This window comes from Aquila chrysaetos, chromosome 5 (genome assembly GCF_900496995.4).
Source record: "Aquila chrysaetos chrysaetos chromosome 5, bAquChr1.4, whole genome shotgun sequence".
Classification (NCBI taxonomy): domain Eukaryota; kingdom Metazoa; phylum Chordata; class Aves; order Accipitriformes; family Accipitridae; genus Aquila; species Aquila chrysaetos.
This window is the reverse complement of record NC_044008.1, coordinates 60,443,540-60,469,963: the sequence shown is the minus strand read 5'-3', so window position 1 is coordinate 60,469,963 and position 26,424 is coordinate 60,443,540. Positions and strand designations below refer to the sequence as shown.

The window sequence follows — 26,424 nt, the reverse complement described above, 5'->3', positions numbered from 1 at the left end:
CTCCAGTTCCCAGTGAAAAACTAAAGAATAAGAAAGTATTCTGAGTTGAGTTTAGCTTTATGGGCACCTGACTAAGCATCTCAGCCTTACTATGAGTGCCTTCCTGTTGTTTTTGTTATACCTTGACATCTCAAGTACGGACACAAATGCATGCAAAATGCCTTGACGGAGCAAAAGAGCACCCATGCCTGAACAGGGACAACCCAGCAGCACCTGTCTGGGCCACTTCAGCATTTTCCCTAGGTATATATTCAGACAAGCTGCCTGAGCAGCATCTGTCATTCTGTATCGGGAGTTGACCTCTGAAAATATTCACACCCCTCTCGCCTAGCAGAAGCTAGGTTGTACTACGTGATTAAACACGATTCCTTATTATTCGCTGAGCCTATCCAGATACCGTACACAAACCGTGTTGCATCTCACCAGGTAACACCCCTGCTACACAGCTTAGGCGAAGGAGGCAGCTTTGCTTCCCCTGCGAGAAACGCACCGGGTTTTACCGGGAGACCTCAGCTAGCGCAATTCCTCCTTCTAGAGTTTGGTTCACCTTGAATTGGAGGTTTTCCAGGCAGGACTCACCGCGCTGGAATCCCACCAGCTGGAAAACAGAGGATTCCTCCACGTATTCCTGCAAACCACAGCCCACGCTCCTGCATCGTCCTTACCAGGCTCAGAGAGAACTCCCAAACCCCCAATTTGGGCCGAGCACCTCCACGCACCGAGGGCGCGGGGTGAAGCCAGCTGGCCCCAGCTCCCTCCCCCAGCCCACCCCAGCAGCCCCAGGCCGCTGCGCGACACAACCCACCCTTCAGAAAGCCCCGCGGCTGCCGCTACCGGCTCCGAGGCTGCCGTTACCGGCCACCCGCTGAGGGAAGAGGGGGGCCTCGGGGGGGCCCGCCTGGGGCTGAGGAGGGGGCGCGTGGCCGCGCCGCCTCCGGAGAGGCTGAGAGAGGCCTCCCGGGGGGAAGCGGAGGGGTGCCGGGACCCCGCGGGGCGGAGAAGCCGCGGCCGGGGGTACCGAGCGGCGGGAGGCCGGGCCGGTTCCTACCTGCGGGGGCGCGGGCCTCGCCGGCGGCGGAACCCCAGCGCCGGGGAGGCGGGGGCGCACGGAGGGGCCGCGCCGCGTCCCGCCCCGCCTTCCCGCCGCGCCGCCAATGGGAGGGCGGGGGGCGGGGCGCGCCGAATGCCCTGGCCAATAGGCGCGCGGGGCGCGGGCCGCGCGGCGCGCCGTGACAGCGGCGCCGGCGGGGCGGGGAGGTGGCGGGGCGGGAGGGGCCGCTGCACCGGGGACACCGGCCGCGCGGCGGGGCCGGGGCCGCTCCCGCCCCTCCCCTCCCATCCCATCCCCACGGCGGGCAGCCCCCCCCCATGCCGCCCCCGCTCTGTTCCCCCTTTGCCACGGCCTCACTCCACCCCGTTCCAGCCACGGGCGCGCCCTTACCTGCACGGTGCCGCCGACATGGGTGGCGGGCGGGGCGGGGCGGCGGGGCCTCCCGGGGAAGGGCAGCGCACAGCGGCCGCGGCGGAACCCCAGCGCCCGGGGCGGGGGGGGGGGAGGGGGCGCGGGGGCGAACGGGCGGCCCGGCCCTGCCCCTACTTCCCGCGAGAACGGCGGGTGTGGGCGGGGCCTGCCGCCAGCCAATGGACTGCGCGGGATCGGGAAGGCGGGCCTACCGGGTGGGAGACGCTGCCTATTGGCTGCGCGGCGCCCCGCCCCTTGGCAGCGCGCACGTGGCGGCATGGCGGCCGCGGTGGCGGCGGCCTGCTGGGCTGTCTCCGTGTGACTGGGGTGGGGGCTTTAATTAAAATAACCTGTGAGGGTTTGCCGTTGTTTTCCTTTTAATTAAAATAGTCTGTAAGGGTTTTAGCGATCTTGTAGGTGGAGCTGTGAATTCTCTCCCTCAGGCCTGGCAGGTTCGCAGCTGCAGTGTGGTTTCCCAATCGCAAACGCCACCTTTTACAAATGTTACTGGACTTTTTTTGTCTAGTTCTCTCTTGAAGTAAACGTAATTACTTACTACATGAACTAAATTTTACCTGTTTCTGCTCAGCGTGCAGAAATCGCCACCTTGACCCACTGCTGTGACATTTGATGACGTGTTAGTTTGTGTGCCGCTCTCCTTCGTGGTCTCAGAGGTACCCGTGCCAGAGGTTTCCCTCCAGAAATAAAACTACTCATCCCTGTGCAGGCAACAGATGCCGAATTTCCCTTCAGCCGCTTTTAGTTTTTGCCTGCAGCTTCTGTACAGCTGTTTTGCTTAGTGCCAGCAGCACTTGGCCGTCCAAAGGCTGGATCCTGCCCAGGTGGGTTTGCACAACCTTGCATGCTGCTTCTTGCAAAACCCTCATTTGCATTTTGCAGCCTTGCTCCCTCTGCTCCTGCCCTCGGGGCAGGGGTTTGCTGCCCCACTCCCTTCCCCCTGCACCCATGCTCCAGCTCCGAGGGCTGCCTTTCCCCTAAGCTCAACCACCAGCTCCAAAAAGCCTTTGCCCGCTGTTGGGGCTCTGACAATGTGGGTAAGATCTTGGAGCAGGGAGACGAAGCTGCTCTGGGAGCAGCACGGTGCTCTCAGGCGCATGGGCTGAGCACGGGGCCCTTTGCATGTCCCAGCTGCACAGGCTGGATTGACCCTCCCAGCCCTGTTTGTGCACCGGTTGCACGGAGGTGCCAGGCACGGGGATTCGCCCCACATCATCCAAGCCCACCGGTCTTTTATACCACTACAGACTTCCCGTGCTAAAATCCAGGTTTAGGGAGCTCCAGCTGGAAATGGTGGATTGACCTTCCACTGATTTTAAATTAACCGAGTAAGAAGAGACTCAGTGAGTGTCTTAATTACAGCATTATCTTCATTACTCATCAGCAGACCAGGGAAGGCATTTACTCAAGGTGAGGACTCGGCATTGCCGCGCCACCTTCACCGCTTCACCCTGCAGTTGCAAAGCACAATCCTTCAGTCTTACGTTCTCCACTGCAAATAAAAGATTGCCCCAGCACGTGGTATGCGAGGTCTGGGAAACGAGCAGCAGTGGAAGGGGGGTCCATGTGTCACTTGGTGTGTTACTGGGGTGCACTTAAGTAAGCAAGACTGTGTATAAAAAGTGCAGAACCAGATGCTGACCTTCGGTTATGTTGCAGGAGCTGCTGAAGGTCGTGTGCTGTGGGGACCTCTCAAATGTTGGGATTCTGGTGGCTTTGCAAAGCAGGAATAGTCTTAAAAGAATTATTCTTTTAGCTTGGCCCAGAGATTGTTTCCATGGCAATAAACACACATACGCACCCCACTCCTTTGTCTAAGTTATTCGTTAGTCTTATTTGTCACACACCATGAAAACAAAATCATAGGGTAAAATGCAAAGAGATTTTAAGATAATGAAAGGTTATTGCCTTCCACTGTTCCTCTTTGTGCACAGAGGGAGCGTGCGACCAGAGCCAGCCGCGCCGAGAAATTTCCATTGCAAATGAGTTCAAAATCCCACCAATGCTTTTACATACTTTGGCAGATGTAAACGTAAGGTTGAGCAGAATACATCTTTCTGCTTTCACGTAAGAAGTTCTTGAAGTGCTGTACAGGAGGTATCGTTAAATGAAAAAAAAATTGACAGTTTCCTTCATTAAAATGCAATAGTAAAAATAAGGTGTCCGGGTAAAACTTCAAGGCCCCTTTCTGCCTGCCCCACACCGTCATGACAGCACGTCAGCTATCCTGGCTTGTTTAAGTGCTGTTAGGAATCAATCCAAAAGCAAATAGTGTCCTCAAAGTATATTGCAAAGAAATATCGCAGGTGTTCTTCCAGCATGGGATAAGGGATTTCAGCAGAGGCCCTGTCTACCGTAATGCATTTAAATAGAGCTTAAAGGATGCGGTTCGCATGCTAGCATGAAAAAATTTACATTGCAATTATTATCTTGTTCCCGATTAGCTGCTGTGCCCTGTCTGCGGAATCCTTTCTTTCCACCAGCCCAATATCAAGCTCAGTTATTCTCCTTTCAGCCTCCTCCTGCACTGGGCTCTAAGCTGATGATTCATGTATTAATATGTGGTTATTAGATGATTCCTCTACCTCCACTGCTGCTATCTGTCTCTGGCAATGGAAGGAGGAAATGAATTCTTAAAACCTCAGGAACAAATAGTCCATGCACGGAGATCAATCCTGCTCTCGCTGACGTCAATGGAAACATTTCCATCGGCTTCAATAGGGGCAGAATTAGTCCTATATATCAGATATTAACTTGATTTATAACCTCACAAAACTCCATGTAGCTGAAGGGGGAAGGCTGTATCTGTTAAAAATAACTCGTGGGAATTAAGTGACTGTCAAAGTTATTTCCCTTTTAGGGGGAAAAACAACTATTGGGGCTGTTGGCTGTGAACAGGGGGCTGCCTGTGATGTGGGGAGCATCCTAGCCCTGCTCAGCTGCTGCCCAACCTGAGACCCCCAGCTCTTCAAATGGGGCTCTAACGAGTTACTGCTCTTTAATTAACTCCTCCATCTCATCCATCTCCCCTCTTGAAAGCCAGGTGGGAGGGAAGCAGGGGGGAGCGTGGCCGCTGACGGCTGTGGCAGAGCCTCTTGCTCCCCCGCTGCCATGGGACAGTCCCCGACCCTCCTCTCTGCAGGGAATCCTCTGCTTTCAAAACAGTTTCTACTGCCCCAAAATAAGAGCTTAATTTAATTCTGAATTTACCTGTGGCCACGCACATGGTGCATTGAAGCGGCTGTGCTGGGCATTAGCAGTGGGCAAGGAAGAAAAGCCCCAAATACCCTCTTCTTACCGCAGTGCTAGGGACAAATGGTGCCTGGGCTCCCCAGCCTCCATCCTGCTGGTGATGGGGATGGAAACAGCAACAGAGGGAGCACAAAAAAGCACCAGTCCCCTACCAACCCCACCTCACCCCATGGGCCATCTGCCCTGCTGCAAACAACCTGGGATGAAGCCGGTATCATCCCCTCCAGCTGCACCCGAGGAGGCGTCTAACATCTGGGTGCTGCCGCCTTAATTTGCAGGACCCCCCCATCCTCATGTTCGTGGTCCTACACCCCGTGGTCCTTCCCCTGTCCCTAGCACGCCCGGCACCCCCTGCTCCCCAGTCCCTAGCTCCACCAGTTTGGGACCAGTTGTGCTGGGGACAGTAGGGGCAGGTCACATCCGCTCCCTGTACAAAATTTCACACCCAGAGTCCCAGCTCTGGAGCATCTCCCTCCCCTGCCCTGCCAGGCAGAGGGAACAAGAAGACCCAGAAATCACCACTGGTCCTTCATTTCCCTAATTAGAAGCCACCAGCTAATGAGATATCACCCAAGCAAAATATTAGGAGTCGCGTAATAATTATATCAATGAAATCAACAACAATTTAACAGCAAAGGTTAATTACATTTATTTAAAAATCTGATAGACAAAATGACGCTCAAACAGTTGGGCAGACTAATTGAAAGCTAATGTTGCTCCTAAATTGAATTTCAAATGAATTTTACATCCATAGTTCATTTTGCTAATTTCATTCCCTGTATCCTGTAATTTGTTGGCAGTGATTGATTACTTAAGTGAATAATATCTATGTACCAGGACCACTTAGTAATAGAATATGCCAAGTGTGATCATACTGTTAATAAATACAGTTTCTTCAAGGTTTTCCTCTCTGTCTGGATTTTGGAGAAGTGGGGACACGGTGCCGGGGGAGCAAAGGACTTTCAGCAGCCATAAGCTCCTATTTTAGTTTCTTCTTAACAACAGGTTGCAAAAACCTTCCTATGCTGACGGCAGCTGCCCCTCACAGCCCTCCAGCAGCATTGATACATGGCAGCATTTCATCACCTCTCAAATCCTCATTTTCTTTTGTCAGTGGCTGAAAATTTATATACTGAGGGTTTGTCAGGGAATATTCTGCACGGAATATCCTGTGCAAGAGGCGCCGCAGCCCAGGTGCCCTCAGCCAGCCCTCTCCAACCTGAAACCCAGTGCCCAGCCCCGGTCCGGCACTGCGGACCCCTGACATCCTGACACCCAGACCTCATATCCTGAGGCTCAACCATTATCGAAACCCCATCAGCTGGAGCGGTGGCTTGGGGTAAACACAGCAGAGCCCCAACAAGCACTGCTGCCTCTTCTCGGCATCTTTGAAGCATCCGCTGCTGCAAGATGAATGCAATTATATCTTAATAAAATTTTAATACAGGGAATTATGCACTTTGCATCCAACCAACAATTAGCTGTTGCTATGCTACAGCCAGAGTGTAATCACAATAATGAAGCCAGCCAAGGGAAGGCATTAATCAGGAGGTGTATCATTATCCAACCTCACCCCCTGCCTCCCCAGCTCCTGATTCGGAGCCTCCTGTTGCTTTAACATGAAAAACAACCCCAAAACAAAGCAAACCCCAGGTTTGGAGGGAGCAGCCCCTCTCTGGGTGCCATTTCCCATCCCAGCTGTGACTTGGTTTGGCCAAGGAGACGAAGCCGCCTGTACCCCACTGCTCCAGCTCCGTGCCCGCTCCAGCGCCGAAACCTCACGAGTGGCAGCAATCCTCCCTCCCCAACTTTCACATCTTTTAATCATTTATTCCTGGGATCCAAAGGAAACATCCGACGAACCGGAGATGCGGGGGAAAAATGGCAGCTGATGGAGCTGCTGCAGATGGAAAGGGAAGAAATTCATTAATTTTTCATCGCCGTGGCTGGGACGTGAGCAGCTCAGTATTCATCATGTCAGCAGTGACCTTGATGCTGCCTTCATCCCCCCTTGGAGAGCGTTTCCCCACCATCTGCTGAGCATCAGCCTGCCCTCCGGCAATGGAAAACACCCCGGGGTGGGAGTGAGTGCAGGCAGGCGGGTACCATTGCTGGCATGAGCAGGCAGGGAGCAGGCAGCTGAAAGCCTGCAAGATGCTTCCATGCTCCAGGGCAGCAAAACTACATCCTGCAACCCCCTGCCCGGCACATTTCAAGCCCTGAAACGAAGAGGAGCAACCAAATTCTTCCTGATGAACCATATGCATGACTGCAAAAGGCCAGCAGTGTGCATGCTGGCGGGCAGCTTGCCAGCTGCAGAGCGGACACGCTATACGTCTCGGTATCCCCAAACACCAACACTGTCCTCTAAAGGGAAAATAAAAATCAAAATCAAAAATAAAAATCAAAGCCCACCCGGCTTGCAAGACCCTCCTGCCCTTCAAAAGCACGGCTGCATGCTTCCCATCAGGGTGGCATCCCCATTTCTTGGGTGTTTTGTATGATTTTCCCCCCAAATCCCTCTGCTTTGGGTGCCCTGGTGCCACAATGCTCAAAAAGAGCTAAATTTGCTTTTTTTTTTTTTTTTTTTTTTTGGAGATGCTGCAGGCATCAGAGCACTTCGGCACCCTGCAATTCAGCAGGGATGCGGAATGAAAATGATTATCAGCAGACGCATAATGATTCATTCTGTTTATAATTGCTTCGAAATGTAGGGAGAGCGGGGAGATGTAATTAACTCTTCTTTATGATTGAGATGAGTGTGTTTTCCTCAGTCACGTGACGCTGCCACATACAGCCACAATTTTTTTCTGGCGTCTTTGGCAATGCGAATGCGTAGATGCATGCACGTAAACAGAGTCGGTCCGGGACCATAGCTGAAAGATGTCCCTAAACCACCATAACTCCGTGTGCAGAGGGGGTATTTATTTCCCTGCGAGCCCCAAGAGACTGCAGCTGTCCTGATTTTCCCTTGGATGTGGCGAGCAGGATCTTACATCATCCCTTGATTGAAACAGCCTTCTTAATTACGGTGCATGGGCTGCCATTGCGGCAATGCTGGTAAACGGGCACCCTGGTCCATGCCCCAGAGGATCAGCCCACAGGTTTGGGGTCACATCCCAGCTCTGTTTCACAGTGTGGGTCTCTAGCAAAGACCCTGAATGGGTTTGTTTTTCTTGGCCGAAGCTTGGAAGGGACACAGAGCAGCGATGGGGAGTGCAGAGCTGAGGAGACTTTGCAGAGCGAGCTGAAGGGTGGAGAATACGTTGTCAGAGGAATGCAGTGGGACAAAGAGGAAAGGGGAGCCCCTCTCCCACACCGACACTGCCAGAGGAGCTTGGTTCAGCGAGCTGCCTTACATTTCCATCCTGCCGCTAATTGAGGCAAGAAGCCCACATTAGCCTGGGTTAAGAAAAATTGACACTTGACTTTGGGATGTTCACCTTGTGCTGCACGGGGTGCTGAGAACTCTCCCACTGTCTCTGCATCCATCATGCTTCAGTCCTGGACGTAACCCACGGGGGATCATTACCCAACCCATCTCTCATGCTATCTGAAGCAGATTCAGCCACAGAGTTTATGTCACGGCCCCACGTCAAATGATTTCTCCTCTCTGGCTCCAGATTTCACTGTATCACTGGAGCCGATTGCACAGCCCAGCTCCTCACTGCCTCCCACATCAGCTACTGGTTCAGGCTAAGTGATAAGGTCAGCGGTCCCTGTGCCGGCATCCCAGTAGGTCCGGGATGAGGCCGGTGGAGTGGACTGACAGCATGACACAGGGGTCCCAGGTGCCACCCCAGCAAACACTGCCACCCCCCTGCAGCTCACCTGTCCCGTTACCTCGTGCAGGAGGGAGCTACGGCTGGGGCTGCAAGAAAAACAAGAGCACGAAGGCACGGGTCCAAGTTTTGGTGGGTTTCTGCCTCGCTCAGGTCATGCCTGGAAAAGGCAGTGGTGGGGCAGCTCCCAGCACTGTGCCAGCACTGGGGACAAGGGGGCTCAGCCCCTGCTGCTGCCTGTGGCACCGTCCTGGGCCTCCCGCTGCAACGACGCCTTACTGCGGCTGCCACAGCTAGGGCAAATGCAAAGGCAAACCAAGGAGCGTTGGATGCAATGACCCAGGATGGGGTTGGATGCTGTGGTCGGCTCTGGAAGGCAGCAGGGTCTGAGCATCAAATCCCAACCAAAATGGCCCCAATAAGGATCTGCAGCCCAGGGCGTGCTGACGGCCGCCCCAGCCCGGTCGGGCCGGGCTCCCGTGCCCCTCCAGCAGCTATGCCAATTAGCACCCATTCTGCATGGCATGAAGGCCCAGGGACTGCAAGGTGCAGGGTGCTGTACGCTCTCGTCCACTATGGGCTCCCACCGCACCGAGGGGTGCAATCCTGCCCCGCGGCACGGCTGGGCGCCCAGAGCCTTCCCAGGGCACAGGTCCCCCCGCACCCACATTGCACCCTGCCATGCCCGGCTGTGCTGGCTCTGCGGGACGGCCAGGAGCACACCGTGCCGGCAGCGGGCTGCTCCTCCGGCTCCGGGTTAAGGCTTTGCTTTCCCCACAGGCGTCTTGGCCGTCAGATGAGTGTCTCATCCACATTAATCTTTCCTTTTTATTTTTTTACACAAAAGCATCAGTGTATTGCACAGGTGGCCCATAAAAGGCCGTATAAATCAGCCAGGGAAGGCAGCTTCACACGAGCTGGGTCCCCGCGGGCCACTGTTGCTCCCAGCACTGCCGGCCACGCGCGGGGACGTCCCTGCACCCCGGGCCCCACTGTTTTGGAAGTCACCCCATCCCGCCAGCCATCCCGAGGCTGGGCCCCCTCGGCACCACCAAAATACCCATTTTCCCGGTGCAAAAAGAAACAAAACCCCTTCTGGTCAGCGGACCAGGGCTGAGATGGGACAGGGCGGGGGGTGGGGGCGGGCTGCCAAATTATTTGTCTTTTTGCAGAAAAATGTTGCGTGCCCTCCGGAAAGGAGCAGCCGGAGCTGCTGGGGCTGCCCCAGGGTGCGGGGCGGGCAGCGGGGCGGGCAGCGGGCTGGGGCAGGTCTGCCCTTGGCCAGGGGGGCCGGGGGGGCCCAGGCCAGCGCAGCCCCGGCCCCGGGCGGCCGGCACGGCGCTGGTTGCCGAGTCTGCAGTGCCCTCCTGTGGGCACCGCTCCGCCGGCCGGGCCCGGCCGCCCGGCACCCCGCAGGGTCCTGCGGGACCCCGGCCCCCCCTTCCCCACCCCAAAGGGCTCCAGCATCCCGTCCCCTCCATCCCAAAGGGCTTCATCCCGAAGCCCCGCAAAGGGATGCAGGAGCCCGTCCCCTCCATCCCGAAGCCCCGCAAAGGGATGCAGGAGCCCGTCCCCTCCATCCCGAAGCCCCGCAAAGGGATGCAGGAGCCCGTCCCCTCCATACCAAAGCCTTGCAAAGGGATGCAGGACCTCATCCCCTCCATCCCGAAGCCCCGCAAAGGGATGCAGGACCTCATCCCCTCCATCCCAAAGCCCTGCAAAGGGATGCAGGACCCTGTCCCCTCCATCCCAAAGCCCTGCAAGGTGATGCAGGACTCCACCCCCCCCCCATCCCAAAGTGCTCTGGGACACTGGTTCTTTCCTCCTCAGAACCCCTGCATGGATGCTCCAGGACACCCCAAATGGCTCCAAGATCCTGTCCCCTCCACCCCAAAGCCCCAAAGCCCAGCTCAGCCCCTTCCCCTCCCTGTTGCTTGCTCGCCGTGCATCCCACCCTCCCCAGCTCTGACTGAGAGGTAGCCAGGAGCCAACACAGATGGTGTAGCAGGATCCAGCCGCCAGAGCCCATCACCCCACTTCAGGGCTTGTAGGGGCAGGCAGGGAGGCAAGAGCTGTTGGTTAGAAGTTTTCTTTGAAGAATCGGAAGCCAAAGCGCTCACAGTGTGCCCTGATGACTTTGGCAAGTGCTGGCGAGCCGCAGAAGAAGACTTGCACTTTCCCTCTCTTCTCCTCTGCCACCTTCCCAAACACCTAGGGCACAGGCAAAAAGAGAAGAGGAGGTGGGGGCATAGCCCCCTCCCGCCCTGGCCAGATCCCTGCCTGCTTTGGCAGCTGCTGCCCGGCACAACTTAGCCTCCCCACGCTCCCATGGCACTTGCTTTCCCATGGGAGGGAGAGGTTTCCCTGGGTCTGGATATCCTGGTGCATCCTCCCGCTCTGAAACGGGGCTCTCCTGTGGTTTTCCCCCCCAAAGAGCAGGTTTGGTGAGCATGGTTCCCTTTGCATGAGCATGATTTTGGTGGTGGGGCAGAGCCAGCCCTCACCTTGCTCCAGTCGGGGCGGCCGGGCTGGGTTCTGGTCCGCAGCCCAGTGATCGAGTCCCTCTGCTCCTTGGCGGCCAGCAGGTCCAGGGCCATCTGCAGCCCGATGGCCTTCATGTCATTCTTGCTGAGGGCCGACGTCATGTACATGTGCATCTCCAAAAACCGCCCTGGGCATTCAGGGGGAACCTGGCTGCAGTCTGGGGGTCCAGCCCCACTCTGTGCCCCCTTGGGTTGGGCTGGGCTCTTCTGAGGGTGATGCCAAACACGGGGCTGGGGACCCCCGGGTCAGGGGGCTGTGCTGGCCGGCCTCTGCCTCCCACTCACCTCCCGGCTCCTGCTCAGCCTGCTCCATTTCCAGCTTGGTTAGCAGGCTGACAAACCACTCAAAGTGCTTCTGGTCCCGGTTTATCCAGATGAAGTCAACCTGAAAGGACACAGCGGCCTCTGCTTCGAAGCTGGCAGGCAGCACAGGGGCCAAATCCAGCCACCCACCATCCCAGACCTCCTGGAGTGGGAAGGGATGCTCGTGGGCTCTCCACCCCCAGGAGTCTGCAGCCCTCCTGCCCCCATCCCCAGGGAAAACCTTGGTCCTGCATCCCCCTCCACCTGCTCCTACCTTCCTGAGCGTCATCTCCTCGTCCTGCAGGTCCTCGCACCACGAGTAGTGGCAGCTGGGGCACCTCTGCTTTCGCCGGCGGTACCTGCAAGGGCAAACACAGCCCTGCCTGCCCCACCGCCCGCACCCCTCTGACGCCAGCAGACCTTTTCAGGGAGACCCCGAGCACCCACTCCTCACCAGCTCTGGTGCACGCCCATGGCCGACCTCCTGCCAGGGGGTTTCCTGCAGCAGAATTCCCCAGGCGGAAGCCTGACACCAAGGAAGGACCCACGCGTGGGTCTCATGGCCATGTGTTATGAGTCCCAAGGTTAGAATTGAGGAGGAGCCACAATGGGTGCTGCCTCAGGGTGCTCATCCCGCAAGAAGTGCCGGAGGACGGGTCTACCATGGCATACATCACGTCTTGTGCCTCCCAAAGCCACGTCAGAGCTCATATTGGGGTCTGCTGGCATGACCGCAGCCTGAGCTGCTGCAGTGGCACCAACCTGTACATGATGCTCTGCAAAATGGAGGCAAAGGGGGTGATGCCAATGCCTGCGCCAATGAGCACAGCATGTTCCGAGGTGAAGATCCTCCGCGTCGGGGTCCCATAAGGGCCGTCGATGTAGCACTAGGAGAGACAAGAAATAGGGAGAGATCCAGCAGCCCATGGGTGCTAAAACAATTCTTAGGCTGCAGATAGGAGCAGGGTTAGTGTGCAAGATGCATTGCAGGCTTATGGAGCCCAGGCAGAATTTGGGGTCTTTTATGGGAGTTTCATGGGAGCAAGGGAAGAGGAGGAGAGGGTGGGCAGAAGCACAAAGCCCTCCGGCAGCGCAGGGTTTGCATCAGCCCCAGGTGGGACTCCCTGTGCACAGGGGCACATGCATCAGGTGGCCAGGCACACGTGTGGGGTGACTGGGCACACGTGTGGGTCCCCCCTGAGGATGCTGAGTGCAGCCCTGCTCACCGGAGCCGGGAAAGGACGGAGGCATCCCTCACCTTGATGCTGCAGAACCGATGGGTCTCACCCAGCCCGGTGGAGACCTGCAAGGTAAAGAGAGCAGTGACCGTCTCCTCCCCATCCCTAAGCCCTCCATGACAGCTAATGCTAAACCTGCTTGTTCCCCGGGTTTGGTTTTGGGGTGTTTTTTTTCCAGCTGGGTTTATCCAGACTGCACACGTTTCCAGCCGCATCCCTCAGTCAGACCCAGGGCACTGCTCGTGCCAAGCCCAGCGCAGTGCCCACACTCCCGGCGGTACGTCCCACTAACGTCCAATGCCAGGAACCTGTCACCTGACGACATTATCTGGATCATAATCGGTTTGAGTATTGATTAAAAAGGCAATTATCCAAATCCCCACACAAGTTGGGAGGTGGGTAAGAAGTTTCCGAGGACCGCGATGGCCTGGGTGGTGGGAGCAGGCATGGGGAACCTCTTCTCACCCAGGGACAGATAAGAATGTAAGGGCGACAGGTAGAGAAACTCATTAAAACCGGTGCATGTAAATACGTTATCTGCCAGGACTGCTCCTCCAGCCCAGACAGAATCAATATCCCAAGAGCTTTTCATGTCAGGGGATAAAAGCTGCTAACGGTGGCTCTCAGGATCCTGGCATTGCCATGATTGATATCCGAGAAGTTTCTTTTGAAAAGACCTTTTAACGAGCTTTGGCCCATTTGGGATGGAAGCAATGCTTCCCCTCGTTTCTCCAGGTCAGTCCTCTGGCTGCTGCTGTGTTGATGAGAGCAGAGACAGCCCCCCACCCCCACCCCGCAGGCACCAGGGGCTCTGCCGCTGCCCACCGGGGAGCGTGGGGGTCTCAGCGGTGCTGGGCGAGGGTGGGAGATGGTGCTCACCCCCTCCGCCAGCGGGTCCTCCTCTCCTGGGGCAGCAGCACCGGTGGCTTTGTACGATGTCAGCTGGACGGCTCTGTCCCCGCCGGTGGCCACAGACCCCCCCTCGGAGCCAGCTCTGCTGCAGAGACCTTCCTGGAAGCCAAAGGCCAAGGCATCACCGGCTGCAATTCTTGTGGGCATCTGATGCCCTATCTATCAGGGTCATACAGCCTTGGTGGAGGGGTGGGACACGAAATCCTTCAAGGCTGCACAAGCACCTTGCAGGGGATGTGCACCACGAGAGGTACCCCCAGCACCCAGCCTGGCGCTGCATGGGTGGCTGAAAACTGGGGTGACCCCGGGGGGAATGGCTCAGCAGAGCACATCCAGCCCTGACCTGTCCTCACTTCTTTGATTTTTTGGAGCTGGCCAGAGACAGACTGTCCGGCAGAGCCCTGCGCACGTGCCAGACAAGGACATCAGCTTGAGAAACCCATGGGCACATCGCGGGGGGTCCTCAGTTTGGCAAAGCCACCACCTCGCAAATGGCTGCCAACCAGCAGCAGTTCAAGGTCTAACCTCTGTGTTTGCCAAAAGCTGAGCCCCATCCACACCAACCTGCTCCCAGCGTCGGCATCTTTTCTCCCTCAGGCTCCTGCTGAGCGGTTTCAGCTCCAGGCTGGGCAATTCGGGCTGCTGGAAGTATTCATACAGCTTGTTGGTCCACTGGCCCAGCGACCTGATGTGCAGCCAGAGGGTCTCTGCAGGATGAAGTGGAGCAGTGGGTGGGCATCCTACGTAAGGAACTGCCCTGCAGCCCCAGCACCACAGGCTGTGTACCATACACCTCCGGCCCCAGGGACCCGGCAGCAATCCCCACCGATGTCCTTCACATCAGCCCCGGGCTTGCAGCGGAGGATCGGGTTTGCTCTAATAGCTGGGTGAAGCCCAAATCCCAAACCTTGGGCACCCATGGAGCCAGGCAGGGCATTCGGGTGCCATTCTGTCCCCACGCTTTGCTTGAAATAACCCAAGCACATGTTTTTATACAGCACTTATGTACAGGCAGAGATGGAGGCAGGGGAGTTGAGGCATAAACACACACTGCCCTGCTCCAGGGGCATGGACACCTCTTTGCATGACCCTCAGAGGTGATCCAGCCACCCCGATGGGGCTTGTGTGATGCAAAACATCGTCCTGGTGATGCAAAACATCCCAGCAATGCAAAATGAGTGAAGGATCAGCGATCACCTTGCTGCTCGGGAGCGCTGCTGATGGTGAAGGGATGCCACTCGTAGGTGGCGATGGCCGGGATGTTGAGGTAGATGTAGTCTCCGGGCTTGTAGTGGAAAAACTGCGGTCTCTCTATCACAAGGTGAGTCACCTGGAGGTAAAGGAGACCAGAAAAGCTGGGAGCATCCAGCAGGCACGTCATGCCAGTCGGTCTCTGCCGGGCTGGTCTCCCTGCAGCCCACGAGCACCCAAGTTTGTGCCTCCCATTTTAAACAGTGGCCAGCATGAGATGGAATTACAGCTTTGACCTGAGAAAGAGGTTTGTTCTATTCACTGCCCAGCTTTGCTATCAAACAAAAATCTCAGGGCTGGCCTCAAACAAGATTTTTTCTGAAGAAACTAAGAGTCAAAGCAGTTTTCATTTTGTCTTTTGTTGTTCTATGGGTTTAGGGTTTTTTACTTGAAAAATAGAAAAAATTCTAAGCTTTAAAAAAATTGCTTGAAAACAAAAAAAATTGCTTTCACCTTTTGCTGCAAACATTCACCGACACAGCCCGAAGGAACCCAAACCCGCATCTTTTCCATATAAGCTATTCATTGCACCCCGTCCCTCCCACACGTGGCCGGGAGAGTATCCCCCTTCCAGCTTGCTGTGCAAACACATCAGGGGCATCAGCCCCTCCCGTGTCCCACTGTCCCTCCTTTTTCCCTGTGTCGAGTAACCAGCATGGTCACTTGCAAAGTGCTTTTCCCCAAACTGCAAAATGCTTTGCAAATACTAAAGATATTTCTGTGCACCATAGCAGCTTTATTCCGGGTCTCAGAAGAGGAGAGCATCAGGAGGGAGGTGGGAAGGGGCATGGAGACCCCTGTGGGTGCAGACCTTGGAGGGCAGCAAGTTGACCTCCACGATGCGCAGCCCCCCAGCACGCCGCCAAACCAAGCCGACCACCTTCTCCAGCACGAAGAGGCAGCCGGGAACAGCAAACCACTTCCAGAAGTGGGGGCCGTGGAGGATGAGGAGGGTCCAGACAGAGATGTAGGAGAGGTGGGTCCAGTAGAAGACCTGTGGGCAGGGAGCAAGGGACATTGAGGGGGGCTGAGCATGAACTGAAGCCGGTAGAGCCAAATGGTGCTTTGTGGTGAGGCTGTGCCGGGGCATCCCAGCAGGCAAAGGCAGCCCAAATGATGAAGAAAAGCACAGAAAACCCAAAACTGCAAATCTCAGGAGTGGGCCGGTGTCCAAGGGCGGTATCAAGGGGCACCGCACCGGCTCATGAGCTCTCCCCCACCCATGGGGAAGTACCCAGATGGGCACCCACCCGCCGGACCCTCGCCCCGGTCCCCCCGGCTCCCCGAGATGGAGCAGCTTTGGGCATGGCATCGGGGTTTTCCAGGTCGCACTGGGCCGCGGCGGGACCCACCTCGAAGTGGCCGCTCCGTCGGACGCAGGGGCTGGAGAAGGCGAGCATGGCGGCCAGCAGCCCCTGGAGCACCAGCCCCGTCTGCGAGGCCGTGCCACCCAGGCCCCCCACGCCGGGCCGTGCCGACAAGAGGTACTCGGCGAGGGCATGGCGCCCGTCCTGCCGTGCCAGCCTGCCTGGGCACACGCACGGGTCGGGACGGGGTGCTGGTCACCCGCAGCACCCACCCGCTGCGCACCCAGATTTCTGCTGCACTCACCGAACTGCTACCAATTATTTTAACTAAGAAGCGCTCAAGTGCTTTGCTCAGACATTTTGAAAAATGCAACGTTTCTCCTTTCCAGAGCCGGTTCTTGGGCTCAGCACTGTTGCAAGGGGGGACATTTTGCAGGAGGGTGGGCAACGCGAGCGGACGTGCTTCCCCGGGGTGCTGCTCATCCCCTCGAGCGGAGGAAGGGTGCAGCCCTGGCACCCCGCCGTGGGGTAAGGGGGGTTGTGGGGTGCAGGGCTGTGGGATGCAGGGCACAGACCCCACTCGGGAGCTGCGGGGGGGAGAGCGGGAGCCCCTCGCTGGCCGGCTGGGAAGCCACTAGAGGGGGATAACAGACAGCACACAGACTGTGCGGCACCGCACGGGCCCTCCAGCTCCCCGCACCCTGCCTGCGGCCTCGCTGCCCGCTTGGGCATGTGCATCTCCTCTCCAGGCCTTACATCCCCCTCCCTGGGACATCTGCATCCCTCCAGGACATGTGCATCCCCCATGGGACATGTGCATCCCCCCAAGACATGTTGCATTCCCCCTGCCCCAGGGACACAAGCAGCCCCTCTCTGGGACATCTGCATCCCCCCAGAACACGTGTGTCCCACCCCCAGGACATGTGCATCCCCTCCCTGGGACATGTGCATCCCCCAGGACATGTGCATCCCTTCCATGGAGCATGTGTATCCCCCCCAGGGACACATGCAGCCCCTCCCTGGGACACTGGCATCCCTCTGGGATATGTGCATCCCCACTGGGACACAACCATCCCTCCCCTGGGACATCTGCATCCCCTCCCTGGGACATCTGCATCCCCCCCCCAGGACAAAAGCATCTCCCCTCGGGGCTCAGTGCAGACCCCTGCTGCTTTGCATCAGCGCAGTGTGGGTGATGCCTCCTCCACCAAGGGGTATTTTCCCCTTTAGCAGCAGGGGAACCCATCGCAGGGTTGATGGGGTGCGTTAGAGGGGGTGTTGCCCGAGATAAAACCACGGCAGCCGAAGGGCCTCCCCTGCCCGGGAGCTGCTACTTACTGAAGTTGGCGATGTGGGCACCCGTGTGAACGGCTGCCAGCGTCAGCACCACGTACCCCACGAGCTGGTGGAAAACAACGTGCTGGTCCAGCGGCAAAACCTTGGCGATGGGGGTAGCTCGCAGCCAGGTCAGACACCTCCGCAGCATCAGCACCTCCGGAAGAGGGAGAGGGACAATTGGAGATGCCAGGGGGCAATTGGAGATGTTGGGGGGCAACTGGAGATGTTGGGGGCCTCAGCCAGGTCCCCTGGGGCTCCAGAGCCAGCTCCCTGCTGATACAGGGTGTCAGACTGGAGAGCACCCAGAGACAGAAATCAAGGACCTATCTGCAGGCTGCCATGAGTGCCCTTGTCTCAAAGAGCTCACAACCTCCCTAACCCATTATTTATATATAATTATTTAGAGCAGACAGCCTGGTCCCACAGCTGCAAAAGCCCACAGGCTCTAATTACTGCCCTCCAAAGAGCCCCTGGCACAGGGATAAGGTCCCAGTATAAATGCGACTGTAAATAGCCCAGGTAGCCATCACCCCATGCACCCCACGAGCTTCGCATCCCTCCCGGGACCCGGCACTCACTGCAAGGAAGGCACAGTTGAAGTTCAGGCACTGCCCGCAGCCCCGGGCCACCACCAGCCACCTGCCGAGGCCGACGTGCCGCAGGGCGGCCAGGGTGAAGAGCAGGAGGTTGAGGCCGGCATAGCCCCCCAGGAAGGCGAGTTTGCTGCGGTGGTTGTGCCAGTATGCCCAGGTCAGGTAGCGCGGCCGGCAGCTCCTCTCTGTGGGTGGCGGGGGCTTCAGCCAGCTCGCTGCACTGGGAGCAAAGGCATTGGATTGCTCCTTGCCCGAAGAAAGGGGGAAGCTGGGGCAGTCCTGCACCCAGGCTGGCACCCAGCCCTGCATCCAAGCCCTGCACCCGGCTTGGCACCATAAGGCACTTGAGTTGCTCGAGTGCTGGCCCAAGCACCTCGTGGTCTGGACACCCCATGATAGCCTTAATGAGAACATAAATCCCATGCTTTTTCCTCCATGCAGGAGGAAAAAGGTGCTTGCAAGGGAACCCGCAGCCCCGTGGAGCTGCCAGAGGGACCCACCGACCAACGCAGCTACCTGATGGTCAGGTTCTCCAGGACCTCTGGGAAACCCTCCAGCTCCTCCCTGAGCTCCTCAAAAGTGATGGAGCCGCTGTGGTCCTTGTCGGCAGCCTCAAAGAGGGCTAAGGTGAGGTCTCCCAGCCGCTCCTCAGGCAGGGATATCGCGCTCTCCCGCAGGCACCAGCCCAGCACCACGCGCAGCTCGTCTGGGTCGATGGAGCCACTACCTGTGCAGGTCAGAGCAGGGACCTCGATATGCCACAGCACCCTGACAACCCCATGGTTTTACCCTCATCTTGCAACTTTAATCCATAAGTTGCCTTCCTTTAATGCAGAAATTGCACACAGGCTCTTTGGGAGGAAACTGTGCCTGGCCAGAGCAGGACCGTACCATTGCTCATAAATCAGCAAACTCATGCATTTAAAAAAAAAAGGTGACCTAATTGGCAGTTTACCTGCAGCAGCCACGTTGTCGTTTGGCTGGCAGAGCTTGGCGCTAGCAAAGCGATGCAGACACGCTTATCTGGCAGCAAGGCATGAGAGCAAACCAGATAGGCAAGAGGCTCGGCTCTCAGTTCTTCGGCCAGCATTTTATGCCCAAGCAGGTCAGAGCAGGAAAAGCAGCTCAAGAAGAGCTTTGCTTTTGTTATTTCCAGCTTTCCCAGCCAATGGAGGAATAAGAGAGCGTGCTGAGATTCATAAATATCAACGGGATTGAGAGTTGATATTTGAGCGGAGCAGAGACTGCTCCTCTTCGCAGCCAAGGGTGAAAGCGAATCGTGGGAAATCCTGACACGTGGCCGATTTAATTGCTGGCTTTCAGATGGATTTTTGATGCTTTCATCATGGGAAGAAGGCAGCTAACACTACTTACCTTTGATGAAGATCCAGCAGTGAAGACCCTCCTACGCTATTACCCAGCTGTGCTTAACCTAAGAGGGGACATGACACCAGCACTGAAGCTGAGTGGCGATGCCCTCACTTGGATGCTCAGGGGAGAGCTGTGCTGCCTTGCAAATTGCAACTTTGTTCAAAAAAAGACAAATGAATCTATGTTTCACCATCTTACCATCCACATCGTAAACCTGGAAGAGGAATCTCAGCTTGTCCATCTCATTCCCATGTACGAGCAGGCTCAGGGCTTTCAGCAGCTCCTCCAAACTAATGGTCCCGCTCCCGTCTGCATCAAACAGCGTGAAGAACCTCTCGGCGAAGAAGGACTGCGGGGAGGAGGACAAATGCTCTCACATGGCGGTGGGATGCTCTCCACCGACCAAAACCTGATGCTACAAACAAAGCTCTCACAGCCAGCAATGGGAATCACCTGGCAAAAGCTGAAAGTCATGGGGAAAGCCTGAAAACAGGAGGGAGGAACAAAGGCTGCTTTTTGCAGGGGTGTATTGGCACCGAAGCCACAGGGGGCTGCCCAGGGAAAGGAGGGAGCCCTGGGGACACAGGATGGGATGGGGCAGGAGGCAGCTGGGAGGGAATATTCACTGGGAATAGCCAAGCATGTTCAAAGACAGGCTGTGGATAGCCAATCGATTTTGCATTGCCAATGGTTAATCGGTGGTTTCCACTCCTGCTTGCTGCAGAGTACCGCTAGTTTTCTCTCTCCCTCTTCTCACACAACACCATGCAATTCTATTTTTAAGCTTAATTTTCTCCAAGTACAGCAAGAGAGCACAGTTCGGTGTCGGGCTGCTAGTGCTGCCTGGAGGAAAGGACCCCACACCTCAGCTCCCCGCCCCCCCCCGGGAGCATTCACCTCCTTCACTTGGAGAGCGGTTTTGAACTCTTCCAAGTCGATTTCTTTGTCCTCCCCCACGATGCTCCCGAACTGCTTTGTCACCCACCGCAGCCACTCGGCATCCTCGGCCGCACTCATGGTGCAGGAACCTGGGGGAGGGAGCAGCACAGGATGGGCAGTAGCCCCTAGTAATGCCCTATAGCCTTCAAAATCTGCTTTTTTACTGTTCCTGCCATGCTTTCAGCACCTGCAGACTCCCTGCAGCCTTGTGCTCCAGAGCACTGTCTGCCTTGTCAGGGCAGGATGGGGCAACCCTCACCACTGGCCCCAAACTGGGTCCTGCAGCAGCCACCCTGGGCTGAGCTGGGACTTGGGCAGCCCCGATGGCTGTGGTGATGATACACGTCTGAGGGGCATGTGGGTGCTGCATCACATGCAACCCCAAACTTCCATGTACCGAAGAAATGAGCTACTGAGTCCTATTTGTACCTGCCACGCTATTGAACACCACTGTGAAGGTGCTTGAGGTGATATTAGCACTAATAAGGGGTAACTCCTTCCTTCTTGACCTTTCCTCCCAAGGCAAGTCAAAAGATGCAGCTGTTTGAGCCATCCCTGTGCCTGCACACCCCACGTGAGACTCCCAGTTGCTTTTATGGACCTGAATTAGCAAGGACCAACACACAAGATGGTAAGAGCTAGTGCATTTGAAGGGAGAGGAGACGGGCTGCCCCTGCGAAGCATCTGGCACCTCCCTGGTCTTGCTTTGCCCTTGCTGGAGCAGACATCCCCACAGGGGCTGTGCAGCTGATGGCTAAAAGTGAGAAATAACCCCCCCCCCAAAAAAAAATCTGCAGCTGCCTGTGCTGCACGAGGCTCACATGGCCACCACGACCTGCCAGCCACTGCGGGAGCAGAGCATCTTCAGGGGGGTCAGCCCATGATCCTTCTTCGTCCTCCCACTCCCCTCCTGGAGACAGAGCTCACGGCTCAGCCCCAAAGGGACTGTGGAGGAAGGAAGGTTCCTGCTTCGCTCCCTGGCGGTCCTGCACAGTCTCTCCTCTTTCATCTCCTGCTCTCGAGCAGCTCGTCCGACAGGTTAACCAGGTACTTCAGGTACAAGTCCCTGGGCTGCCTGGGTCCCTCTAATCACCCAAGCGTGAGCAGCGTCACACAGCCCGACGTGTTTCACAGTGTATGCTCAGTGAGGCTGAACTTTTTGTTACACCCACACCTTCATCCTCAGATTTCCCTAGCTTTTGAGAGCTCAGTTTTACAGACTGAACAGTTCCCAGACCCTTTCAGCTCCCAGCGACAGGGAGGTGCCGCTCCTCAGTTGAGCTGGGACGAAGGGAGGGTGGCAGCAGCAAGATGCTCTGGGGTTTCCCTTTGTAAACAAAACTCGAGCAGGGAGATGGGAAATTTTGCTCCCCGCAGGCACTTGGCCCTCTTTCCCCTTCCCTCTCCTCTCCTGGATGGTCCTCACCTCCATCCTCCTGCTCCATCCCATTCGGTCCCTGCCTTCTCGCCTCCCTGTCCCCCTCTCCATCTCCTGCTCCAGACCTCAGCGCTTCTCCGAATCCCCCATCCTTCTGTCAGATCTGTCAGCAGCTCGCCAACAGAGTCCAAAATTACCACCGGCTCTCATTATCTTGGGAAACCAAGAGAAAATCAACACAGAGCTGCTGCGTTCAACAAGCCTTTTTACAACTCTGAGCCAGCCTGTGCCATATTACCCCAACCCCCTTCTGTTCACCGTTCTCAAATGGCTCCTGTGGGACGTAAAACGCGGGTCGCAGCAGAAGGACATGGTGTTCCCGGGGAGAACAGGCAGCGAGAGAGCAATGTTGGGCAGTGCAGCTGGAAACAAGGCACAAACTTCTGCTCACGTACAGGGAGGTCACTCCCAAGCCCTCTCCTGCTTCACACCGGTTTTAATTTATCATCTTGCCTATCTTACAATCACACCCCTTTTTGTCATCAGGTCTCTAGCTGCAGCCCAGTTCTTCTGTTGCCGCATAATATTTAAAATGTAGCTGATCACAGCTGTTGTATGTTATTCTTTTAATTTCCTTTATTTTATATTTCTTGCGCCATTAAGCAGTCTCACCTCGGGAAGTGCGCGCCCTGCCAAATCCAATAAAGAGCTCGTATTCACCTGGTGCTTCAATCCTTATTTACTGGCCATCAGGAACACATGGGGAAGTGTCTTTTTCATACTGCAAGCTTTATTCCTTTTTGAACAAATCCTACTTGTACGCCACTAAACTGTGACTAAATTGGGGAGGAGGTTGCCATGGGAATGTCAGAACCAGAAACCAGGTAGTAAAGCATTTCTGCTTTACTACTCTGGCTGATGTCATGGGTGCTCCAGGCAGTAAACAAGCAGGGAAAGCAGGGAGATGGTTTGTACGCTAAGCGGCAGAGTTTCGCTTCATCGCCAGAGCTGAAGCAGCCGATCCCAGCTGGAAAACTTCCTTGGACTACCTACTGTCTTGTTTATTGGAAAGTTTGCGGAGCTTTGTACAAAAATCTCCCTCTGGCTCCATGGGCACTGCAGACACAGCTCAGGTCTGGAGACGTTGCCCAGGGACCAAGGCTCATGCTGCACATAGACCCGATGTCAGGAGCATCTACAGCCTCACCTCTCCTACCTTACCGTCCAAGCGTCACCCTGATGCACGCCCTGCATATTGGACTGCAAAGAGCAGGGACAAATGTGGAGAAGGCAGCAGAGTCTGACAAAACGTATAGGAAACCCGTACACACTGCCCTGCAGTCAGCACCTTTTTCCCTCCTGACTCAGTATCATGATGGAAAGTATCAGGAAACACAAAATCCATCACACAAAAAGCATGTCCTTGGGTCACAACTGAGTCATTCCTCGCACAAGGGCTTATTTCCCTAACCACGATAAGGCTTTAATTTGCAATGGTGCTGAACCAGTATTACAGTAAGCAGATTTTAAGAAAGTACACAAAAATAGATATAAATATTTTAACCCAACTAAGAGCTGGGAAATAGCTGCTGTAGACGCTGCGTGCTACTGAGCTTCACTGTGAACTAATACAGTTTCAAGGGGGTTATTCTCCCCATTTCCCAGTGCAGCAGTATTTCTTCTCAACTGTGTGTATTTTACACAAAGTTGCAGCTTTCCCCACTGGGATCCAGCAGAAACCAAGCACAAATTCTGAACTGAGCTAAAAGTGTCAATTCACAATCCAGATAAATTCATTTTAAAACTGTGGTAATCCAAGGTCAAGAAACCATTTACTAGGTACAGGGGAAAGTAAAATATAAATCATCTCCATGTGCTGGATCTTACAGACACAAGCCCCCCTTTATACTCAGAGTATTTCCACTATACAAACATACTGTAGGTATCTAAAACAAAAAAAGAAGAGACCTTAAAATTGCTAATATGACTAATAAATTGTGGTCAGGCTGCTACAAAAATAACATAATATATTATATTCAGATATCGGTCATTGCATGGAGTGGGATACGGGATTATTTATTCCACTTGGAGCTGGCGCATGTACCAGCACAAGTCTGTTCTATTTCAGTTCTTGTCTTAAATTCCTCATAGAAGTTTATGAAAATAAGCCCGACGAGTCAATCTCTCAAGAAAAGCACTTCTGTCTTCTCTGCCTGCAGAGATTCCCCTCTCAGGCTTTCAAAGATGACCACAAACCCAGCATTTTTGCACCACACTGGAATGTATGAAGGTAACCAAAGCCATGCTAGCTAGCCTGAAGACAAGGACCCAGTTCTACTAAAACCTAGAGCAGGCTTAGAGAAAACTTAGAGCCCAATGCAGGCTGTTTCCATTTAAATCGCTAACTAAAACTACTTTCTAGAGTCAAATTATGCATCTGTAAAACTTTACAGGACGGTGCCTCAACCGCCTAGCACTCCAAGACCAAAATCAAATGTACAAACACGTACACTGGCCCTAGAATCAGCAAAACACCCGAGGATGAGAAGTAGCTAATACCCCAGCAGCAAAGAGCGAGGTTCATGCCTGCCTAAATGAAGAGGCTGTAATTAATACAGAAGAGGTATATCCCTGTAATATTGCTGAGCAATAGTTTTGGCAAGAAGCAACTTTGAAATGTGCAGCTGCCTTCCTGAGTCACTTCTTCAAAGGCAACATCCCTACTAATGGAGCTTGAAAATTGGGACGTTTGTAGATGTAGGATGACAAACCTCGTGTTTGGTGGGAGGTGGTGAAGACAGCATCCCACTGCGGGGAGGAGGGAAGGCAGAGGTAAAGTCATCTCTGCTCTAGGAAGAAAGTCACCCTGCCTGGGTCTTTGCGTAGCCTGAAGGCAGTCAAGCCACAAGCCATGATTTTAAGTTATTTTTCATTGCTTCTTGCATTTATTAGCAACTTGACTTTTGATACATTTTGATTTTTATAGCTCTCTTCCTCCACACCCAGGGAAGCTTTCGTGACCCAATGCATTAAGCACAGTAGCGGGCAGTGAGGGCAGAGCTGGCGTGTCTTGCGGTGTCATCCTAACATCAGTGATATTTGATATTTTTCCAAAAGCTTCAACACCTGGAGTCATGTCATGATGTCTGAAACTCATGACTCTCAGTATCTTTGGATCGAGAGCAACTGGGTTCCCTGTCTTCACAACATGAATTTTTAAAGCCCCAAACCAGCAGCTAGGTAAAAGGGGCCGACTTTTATTATTTATCAGGAATCTCAATTGCTAAGCTAGCCCAGTTTTTACGGGATCTGGCTTGTGATTTCCAGGTGTTTGATGTTGGTAATTCTGAGATAATTCCCCTGTTGCATCTTGCTCTAAGTGTTCCCAAACAGGCGGAGAGGGAGGGGACCCACGCGGAGGAGCTGTGGTGTTCTACACTCATGAAAAAAACATTGTCTTCTGAAAACACCCTCAAGTACTTCAAGCTTAATACAACGGGCACATGCTTGATTATAGCGTTAACCAAACTGCAGTTTGGCAGCAACTTTGGAAAGGAGAATGGAGATAATATAGTATATCAGTGTATTCACTCAGTGCCGAGTTTCAGGTAAAGACAGTCAAAAAGGAAATATGTACAGACACAGGAGAAAGAAAATGTTTACAAATTTAAGAATTAGATTTGAGAAATTAATATCCTTTAAATGGAGATTAATTTTAATATTTTTTTTAAATACTATCAAAAAATTTCTGAGGAAATAAAATCTAAATGATTGTTCACCAGGACAATATAGTGTTTCTCTCATGTTAAAAATATGCACAAAAGCATCATGATTTAAGTGCTGTGCTCCATTTCTTTTCTTAGAACTAAGTTAACCATACTTCATCACTTTATAATTCCACAAACTCTAATCTACAATACTTTAAATACTCAAACTATGCACAATTAATACAAAGTTATAACTGGCCAATATGTATCAATCTAAAGATTTCTCCTCAAAATATGTAGTTTCCTTTTTTAAAAAAAAATCAAGTTAATTTTGTATTTACCAACTATCAGAATATTTGCATTAAGGCAAGAAATGATGTATATACTAACAAATTGTGCAACTTAGATCTAAAAATACTTAAGTCTGCTCAGATTTTACACAAATGTTTCTACCAAGCAGAAAACTTTAAGATGTTTAAATTGTATTAAAAGTGGCAAAAAAAACTTCCTTTAACAAATAGTCTACTATAACATTCTTAATACTTAAGCTCACCTTAAATCAGGCATTTGATACAGCTTTCATGCTTGTTCATTCAAAGATCCAGTTTGCTGTGGATTCCAATCGAAATGATTTTACCTTAAACGACTGTACCACAGAGATGCGTACTCTTTTAAAGGGTTAAGCTAAGTCAGCCCCGGTAAAGCTTTTCATGTCAAATAAAAAAAAAGGATTTCAGCTGAACCATTAAGGAGCAGCTGGTTGTGACATTTCCGTAATTACCTAGTTATTTTAGAACTACTTTGAAAGTGGCTTATGGGTCCCTGCCTAAATACTCTGAAAACTGAAGAGAGCACGTGGCTCCTCAAATGCACATAACCAAGTTATCCACAGAAAACATCACAGGCCCTCAGCTGAGCACAGGCAAACTGCTCGGCTGAGCTGCGAGCTCTGCGTCCGAGTGGTGATGGAGAAACCTCTATAGACGAGCTCCCCTACCAGGCACTCTGAATACAGCCAGGCGTACAGCAG

At 54.2% G+C, this 26,424-nt stretch overlaps 2 protein-coding genes and 1 long non-coding RNA gene across 11 annotated transcripts in view; 1 reads left to right on the top strand and 2 right to left on the bottom strand.

Annotated features, from left to right (window-relative positions):
* Positions 1-1,547, bottom strand: part of GLCE (glucuronic acid epimerase) — a 54,896-nt gene extending 53,349 nt beyond the window's left edge. For 3 of the 9 annotated variants that reach the window (XM_030015319.2, XM_030015313.2, XM_030015315.2), the window contains exon 1: positions 1,049-1,092. The gene's annotated coding sequence lies outside the window, so the exon portion shown is untranslated. The other 6 variants (XM_030015321.2, XM_030015316.2, XM_030015322.2 and 3 more) reach the window with 6 other exon arrangements.
* LOC115341824 lies at positions 1,299-3,023 on the top strand. The gene is made up of 3 exons (XR_003923535.1): positions 1,299-1,463; positions 2,052-2,304; positions 2,868-3,023. It is a non-coding gene; the product is annotated as an uncharacterized LOC115341824 (long non-coding RNA).
* A 7,429-nt stretch (positions 3,024-10,452) lies between these two features.
* NOX5 (NADPH oxidase 5) lies at positions 10,453-20,392 on the bottom strand. Its single transcript, XM_030015017.2, has 15 exons — positions 20,268-20,392; positions 19,569-19,719; positions 18,516-18,726; positions 17,985-18,219; positions 17,407-17,560; positions 16,114-16,289; positions 15,573-15,755; positions 14,708-14,840; positions 14,075-14,217; positions 12,619-12,663; positions 12,123-12,247; positions 11,635-11,719; positions 11,343-11,442; positions 11,019-11,185; positions 10,453-10,725 (listed from the first exon to the last, which is right to left on the bottom strand). The coding sequence occupies exons 1-15, from the start codon at positions 20,385-20,387 to the stop codon at positions 10,594-10,596; spliced, it is 2,160 nt and encodes a 719-aa protein (XP_029870877.1). The 5' UTR covers positions 20,388-20,392; the 3' UTR covers positions 10,453-10,593.
* Positions 20,393-26,424: the final 6,032 nt, after the last annotated feature.